The 8,122-nt window shown below is 35.6% G+C and overlaps 1 protein-coding gene across 1 annotated transcript; it reads left to right on the top strand.

The window, feature by feature from the left end:
* Positions 1 to 5,851: 5,851 nt before the first annotated feature.
* On the top strand, positions 5,852 to 6,673 carry LOC104402445 (the record flags this gene model as incomplete). Its single annotated transcript, XM_010010328.1, has 1 exon — positions 5,852 to 6,673. A coding segment is annotated over one exon (822 nt), but the record flags the coding sequence as incomplete, so codon positions are not given.
* Between the last annotated feature and the right edge of the window lie 1,449 nt (positions 6,674 to 8,122).

Genomic DNA, 8,122 nt, shown 5'->3' with positions numbered 1-8,122 from the left:
TGTCTTGAATTCAACTTCCTTTATTTATCTCTTGGTTATAGGATATAATTTGATGACATAGCAAAATTTCTTAAATACAGTTTAAAACTTGCATTTGTATTTTGGAGCTTTAATGGTGCAGCTCTAGAAACACAGCATTTAGAATACACATTTTCAATGAACCAAGCATGAAATCTTATTGTAATACAAGGATATTATAATGCTCTTCTTGGGGCGTGTAGTCCCAAGTGCTTCTCCACACAGAAACACTGATGAAAACTGTTTTGTTACTCAAGCATTGCAGTTGTTCACATCTGTGCTTACTGTGCACTTCATGAAAAAATATTTAGTCTTTTTGTATGTACACAATTCTATCAGGTGACACATAGCTTTTGATCACCAGCAAGAAGGCTGCTGTATGCACATTGACTGTAAATCAGGTCCAGGCTTTGCTTTCTTGTGGTTGCTTTTTTTTTTTGTTGTTGTTTGCTTTTGGTTTTTTGTTGATTTGGTTGGTTTTTTTAAGGTACCTTGCTTAGCACTGTGAAGTGTTTCCAAACATTTATTAACTAATTCAGCTTCCATGCAGGGTGTACAAAGTGCTGGTGTTAGAACCAAAGCAGCTTCAGAATATTATTTTGGAAGTTTGATGACTTGGGTTACGAGAGTGACAAATTATTAAAAATGTCCTGGAGTTACTGTCCTTTATATGTAATTATTTTTGCTCCAAGAAATGAGTGTTCAGCTGTATGAAGAAATTTCTTTTAAGAAAAGCTTCCGTCTCCTGTTGGGAGAAGGCTATCTGTTGGGTAGTTGCAGATTGGACTCAAAGAGAAATGTGTCTTACACCTAACTGAGTATATATTTGCAAACAAAACTTTTACATATGTTCATATTTCATAGAATTGTAGAATTTTTTTCTCATATATCTGTATTTGTAGATGAAATGCCTGCCTTGTTGTAGTTATGTATTTCTTTAAGTAATTTCTCCCTGAGAAAGATAGTATTCTTGTTTAAGTTGGGATTTTTATAGAGATTATGCAGAAAAAAATAATGCTATGCCATATTACTGGTTATTTTACTACCCTCACACTGTGGTGAATGGTGCTTTAAAAGAAAAGAAAAAAAATAGGGTTGTACTGTATCACTGCTTGAAGTTACACTCTATACTGTGGAATCCTATTTTACAATGTTGAAATATGGGTATAATGTAGCTAGCTAAAATGGAGGAAAAAAAATCCAAAATTAAGGTATTGGCAAATGCTACAGCTTTAAGGTGGGAAACCATGATATTTTCAGAGGTAGAAAATAAGTTTTCCAGTTTAGCCTTTCAGCAAGTCTGTGCCTTCAAAAGAAAGCCTGTGAAATAACAGCCTGTCCTGTGCCAATGCAGTGACATAAGGGATGTCAGAACTGATCAGAAAATGAAAAACCTACATAGTAAGGTTTGTGTCCCTTCCCTCCACATCACCCCCCACATCCTTTTTCCAAAAGGAAACCATGGTATTTTGGAGTATCTTCAAGGTTGTGAATTGTTAGTAAGATGGCCTTTTGAACACTATGGGCATCATGGTCAGAATCTGTCATGCAGTGTATCTTATGACGTTGTTCATTTTAGATATCTAACATGTATGTGTATGAGTGCAAATATTTTTGATGTATGCAGTTGTAATCATACGCATGAATTTTAGTTACAGGTCTAAACAGTATTTGAAATGTAAGAGATTTACTGTGTTAAGAGACTTGAAGTTATAAGAGCAAAGCTGTTCTGTGCAGGTCTTGCTATAAGTATAATCTGTACTTCATTACTTAAACACTATTGATACCTTTGTTTCTGGAAGGTGGATTAAAAACCAATGGGGAACATGATAATTGCAATTAAATGGTGAAAAGTTGCGGTTCTGTCATGGCAACTGCTCATTGTTTTGTCTTGGTCCTCTGACATCATTGTCCTTGTTTTTTTTCTTGTCTCTGCTTTCCCATTATGCTATTGGCAAGGAGTTGAGAAGTTAGTCCATTACTTCTGTGATAAAGCGTGGTACAGTACAACTTAAGATTTCTTCCCATCTCCTCCTCACGCATTTTCACTGGGTTGTTCTTTTTTGCCCTATGCATGATGCATGTCTATTGGAGATGTGCATGCAGTTCTAGATTTCTCATTGCTTCACTTCCCTCTTTCCTCAAAATACTGCAAGGAAAAAATGTCTTTATTTTATTCTGCAGAGGTATTATATAGGGAATCAAGCTGGGGATTGATGTTAGAGATACAAAATAACCAAAGCAAAACTGAAGGGAATCTTAAAGTAGTGATATTGCAGTAAATATCACTGTCATGACCACATTGCTTTAACTTCTTTCAATATAGCATACTTGTCTCAGTTTTCCACCACAAAGCTAACACAGTCTCAGTGGTTCAATAACTGTGTGATAATGGTAATTCTGTTTGTGGATATGTTGTCATTTTTCTCTGGATAATGTAAGAGCCAGTTCAGTTTGAGAGATTTTTCTCTCATTTCTCTGAAGTAAATGTGATAGGGACTGTAATTTGGTAATTTTGACTGGTGCATCAGTACATGCAAGTCTTTGGAGCTCTTGCCAGTACAGAAATGTCTGTTGCTTTGTTATGCAAAAAGGAGCATGTGCACAAAGTGTTTTGTCTAATGTACTTTCAATTATGGGAGAACTAATTTTCTTCAGTTACGTTGTGCCTGAAATATTTTACAGTCCAATTTTACATTTTAGGAGCATCCCAAAGGAATGCAGGTGTTTGTCCACCTGAATATTTTCTTTACGGGACAAAAGTAGAAGTCTGGTTAGCATGGCAGTCTACAAAGAATCATGGTCTGTCCCACCCCAAAATATTACCAAAAGCGCTGTCAAAGAAATTCAGATGATAAACTTTAAGACTTCCATGAAATAAAATACTGTGCCTAGAAGGTGGAATGCTTGTTTAACTTTCAATCTCTCTTCCTTCTTGTAATGGAATTCACCAAGTATTAGTCCTTCTGCTGAGTGTTTGGGGGTTTTTTGACTAATAACATGGTCATAATTTATTAAGGCTTCCCTAGTAAAAGAAAAACATGTATATAAGGCAAACATGTACGCTGTGGATGAAGATAATACAATTTTCAGTGTTAGATACCTTGTGAACTTTTGCTTGCATATTTTGGACGTGCTGGTTTTCAGCTTTCGGTGTCATCTTGAATGTTAATGCATATAGGAATTTGAAGGGATTAAAATCTGCAATTGTGATAATTGGGCAGACTTTGACTAAGTAGAAATACAAAATTAGAAAACAGTACACTATTTAAAACAATTTATCAAAAATGGTACCAGGGCATTAGTGTCCTCATGATTCTGGGCATGTAACTGTTCTCTACCTTTGAATTACTAACTTCCTAGATATTAAGCTGCTTAGACCCTTTTAGGTTATGAATAATAATAAGGAAAAATATGTATTTGCTATTTTTATATATAAAAACGCAAAGTTGTACAAATTGAAAAGCTGAGCTATTACTTAGTTTTTATCGAAAGAACTCAAAATAGCATTATTGAAAACTTACTGCTTTACTGTATTTCAGTTGGGTTTGTGTTTAACTCAACTTTCCAAACAAATACAGTAACTTAGAAATTTTTCATTTTGCTGATTAGCGTAGCTAGCATTATTTGATATAAAGTTAGGATTTGTAATGCTCAGATAATTGTCTGCATTGTTTGAAGACTAGCATTTAGAAGCCTTTTATAGGTGAGGGGGAAAGTTTTCTGATAATTAGTTTTACATATTAGAATTTGATACAATACTGTTCGCTATAAATGTACTAATTTTAAACTTCAAGTAGGATAAGAAAATTTTTGTTGAGTATTTGTATGGGGATCATGCATGTATTGGTTTGGTTTCTTCATTCATTTTTAGCAATTTTGTGTTTGGAGGCGAGGTCTTAAATCATTAAATCATTTTGGCTAACCTCTGTCATGTCCTAAGCTGGAAGGATCATGACTTCTGTAACCCATTACATAAGCACTAAAAAATGACAAAAATATCAAGAGAATTTGAGGGTCATTTATGCTGTAACTCTTAACATATATATTTATATATTGCATTATTGTGTTCAGGAATACCGTCACCTCGCATTGCTTGGTTAAACTTGTCAAGGTGACATAAGGAAACCACAAAGTTAAGCTAGTTTTGGTCACATAAGAAAGGTATTTTAATACTCATTTGACACCATTTTTGAGGGTTTGCTTGGGTTTTTGGGGTTTTTTTTGTTTTTTTTTTTTCCCCCCTCCTCCTCCTTGTTTCCAGAAGAGTCATATTCCAACTGCTCTTGCACTTGACCTCTCTATCACTTGCTGATGTTACTGGTCCATCTTAGATGTTGCCTTTGCTAACAGGTAGAACTGGTATATTCTAAGGGGAAAAAACACTAATAAATCAAAATTAGCTTGGAAACTTTGATATTTCTTTCATTATCATTAATTTTTTTTCATGATGAAGAATTTTGAGGATTCAGTTTTCAGTAGTAATCCTGCAAGGGAAAAGATGAAAAGGTTAAAGAATCCTTAGATGTGCTATTGTGCTAGAAATGTAACACGTCTCTGGCATGCACAGCTATCATTACATTTCCTGCTGATCCTAAGAGCTAAAAAGACCAGCCAAAGAATTGGCTTTCTCATTTAGAAGTTGTGAATAATTCAAAAGAGTGGCTGAAGTGTCATTTTTAGTCAAATCTCTTAAAGAGAAACATTGTTTCTATTTTACTGACTAGGTTTCACTAGTAAACAAATATAAGCCTATGTATATACAGTCAATCAGTTGGTAAGAATTCAAGTATTTTAGGGGTAAAACTGGCTTGTAGTAGTTCAGTTTCCCACCTTTATAGAGAAAATGAGAAATTCATCCAAACTTGAAACTTGCTAAAACTATGGTTTGAGTTTTAATAGGTTTTGGGGTTTGCCATGAATCACAGAATTTTTTTTCTATTTCTTCTAAGATCTGTATACAAGTTGCAGGTCTAGGATATGTTTGTGAAGCTAGCACACACATTAATATTTACAGTCTTTTTACAGGGAAGAGTAAAGAGAAAATAGAAATGACCCAGAAGAGGTACCAGCAATTCTCTTGTCTTATACGTGTCTGATTAGATTGTATCTTTAGAGAAAATGTAAAGTCTTCATTAAGTTATCTTTATCGTTTGGTTGTCAGTGCAGAGTGTATGATCTCTAGCTTCACATTTACTCTGTTTTACTGCTTTGCTGAAGGTGGTTTCTCTATCAGCCTATTTGAAATCCATTCAAAATAAAGCACTTGCGTAAGTCTAGGCAGTAGCCTAATTACAACATAACTGTATCAAATTTTCTGACTTCAGTAAGGCAAGGAAGATACACTGTAAATTCATGTGGTCCATTAAATGCCTTTCTTGCTTGTATGGTACAGAATACTGATGAAAGGTTTTGGAGAGTTGACTTGGGTAAGCAGTGAAGAGAAATGTAAAGGTGTTACAGCCATTGCATTTGTTTATTAAGCACTTCAGTCAGAGTTGATCAGTGTGCCGTTCTTACGCTGTCCTGCAGAATTAGGTGAAACCTTCAACCATGCCTTTTACATGTTTCTTTTATTAAAGCTAATCAGTTTCTTTTTTTTTGTCTTCATGTTGGTGTGTATTTCAGTGCTGCTATAATTTTTTCCATTGAAATTATAAGTCACATCTGTACACGTCCCATGAACCATCATGTTTTGCCAAAGTCAAAGTTTTGCTTTTAAAAAATCAGATATACAGCCTCTATCAAGCATTGTCAGCGCACGTTGGATTCAAAAATGTTACCTGATGTTTTCTTTGCCTAATATATTTTTGTATTATTTTCACTTTAACAGCCTCAAGTACTACAGCCTTCCAGCAGCCTTCCCAGTTCCACAGACCTCGCCCAGGGAAAACTAATAAAAATGCCACATATCGAGGCCCACAGTGAATATCCTAAACATGGTCTGCATGAAAATAGTAATCATCAGAATCAAAATGCTGCAGATATCTCTCTCACAAATAGCCTCAATAATGTAAACTCTTTAGTGAGCATACATGTAAACATGAAAGATGAGAATGCATCATATTTGGAAAATTTTAAAAACAAAAATACTGAAGACCGTGGAGACGTGGCTAGTAATAAAGAAGGTACATTACTATCTCGTTCCTGTTTTCAGACCTCCACACGAGCTGATGCTAGAGAGGTGCAGACTGAATTAGCTGTGAAAGGTCAACCCTCATTCACAAACCAGGCTTCTCGGCCAAAGACTTTAAGAATCGCAAAGCCCCCAAATGCTTTAGTGCCTCCTATGATGGCCGTTCTCGCACCATCTGCAAACCATTCCGCTGCTTCCAAGGAATGTGAGCTTCTACCATTAAGTAGTTCGGATCAACTACAGCCAACATCTGGTCAGGATAACCTAAAGGGTAAACAGAGTCAGAAAGTGTCTAAACTCCGCCCACCAACTACATCTTTTGTCAAATCTAAGCAAGTGAGCAGTCAAAAATCCACACCAGTATCCACAGAGCCTCAGAGCACCTGTTTGAAGACTAACATCCCAAAGCCACTGGTACAGAGAAAGGAAAATGTTCAAACACAGAATACCGGTTTGCATTCTGGGGATAGTTTGTCCTCTAATACGCATTCCCGCCTCCCTAAACCAAAGACACACTGAGAACATACCTACATCTCATTGAATGATGCCATACATTAAACTACTTCCTATGTTATGACTGCCTTTGAGGCCGCTTTATCTACAGCCTGCAAATCCTGAGAGAATATTAAAAGTAGCATCTCTCTTTAAGGTTTGCATACTCATCCTGTTATGTTCAGAGCTCATGTTGTGAGCTGTGCAGCTTCTCTATATTGTAGGTCTGTATTAAAGATCGTTATTTCCCAGTGATCTTAGGAATGAAGCAAATACCGAAGTCCATGGTGGCCACAAATACCAGAATGCTGCACTATGCATTTCAGGATGGCAGAAATAATTTCTTACCTCTGTTTGTTTGAGTTATGAGACAATGAAATTACTATTTGTTTTAACTTCTTGGTTCTGAGTACTCGCTAGGTTAGAGCAGTGGAAAATTGCTTGCAGATGTTTTATTGGCCATAATTCTGACTCTGTATTCCAGAGGCCTATGCAAAAATCCTTGTATTTATCTTAAGACTGACATATTTAATGTTATTTAATCTGATGGGTTGGGTGGGTTGTGTTGTTTTGTTTTGCTGTAATCTGAAGTTGCTCTGTTCTTTATCCTGTTTTCACTGTTCACAGACAATAAGCAGATTTCACAGGGTGAAGTGAATCTTGTCTCTTAAACATCATCATTTATTAAAATACTGTGGTATGTTTTTATTCTGTTGAATAGACACGTTACTGGGTAGATTTTTGAAACGCAGTGCTAAGAATACTTGTGCAAAACCTTCCAAAATAGACTCTTAGAAATTGGTAAGTAGAGAGCCTCTGGGAATAAGGGGTCCATAACACCTGTGTCAAGGTTGCACAACATGCATTTTAATTAATATTTTTTAACTTTTATTGTACTACTTGTATTTATTGATTTCTGTTTAACATTGAAAGACTCTGAAGTACCTGACTTGAATTTTGCACAAACTTTGCCATATATGTAAGAATTTGAAACTATTTTACAGAATAAAACTTGTATGAAAATGCAACTATTTATAAAAATATGAACCCCACTTATTTGCTTTGAGCAATCCTATTATGTTCTAGTCCAGAGCTGGTACTCTTAAGAGTTTTTCGGAGATACGTATTTTGGGTTTGGGTTTTTTGTAGGGTTTTTTTTTTTTTTTTTTGTAATTTCTGAAGTAGTGCGTGGTAACTGGGAAGGAGCTTTTGGAGGAAATAAAGAAGAAAAAACCAAACCACAACAACAAAAAAACCCCACACCACTCTGCTCTCTAGGAGAAATGTTGTTTGTGAAAGTGATCTGGAAATACATGCCTATTGTAGTGCAACTATGGGACCATGACATTTGTGCTGTGAGTTAAGTATGTGCATATCCAGTGAAGCTTTCCAGATAGTTAAGGTTATGTCTCTTCTTCTATTCTCCCTTCTTCCCTCTGGGATATTACTGATTGGTTTGGTTGGGGTTTTTTTGTT

The sequence above is a fragment of the Nestor notabilis genome, unplaced genomic scaffold (assembly GCF_000696875.1).
Source record: "Nestor notabilis isolate BGI_N333 unplaced genomic scaffold, ASM69687v1 scaffold4150, whole genome shotgun sequence".
Taxonomy (NCBI): Eukaryota; Metazoa; Chordata; class Aves; order Psittaciformes; family Psittacidae; genus Nestor; species Nestor notabilis.
The sequence above is the reverse complement of the archived record's forward strand: the minus strand, read 5'-3'. Positions and strand labels throughout refer to the sequence as shown.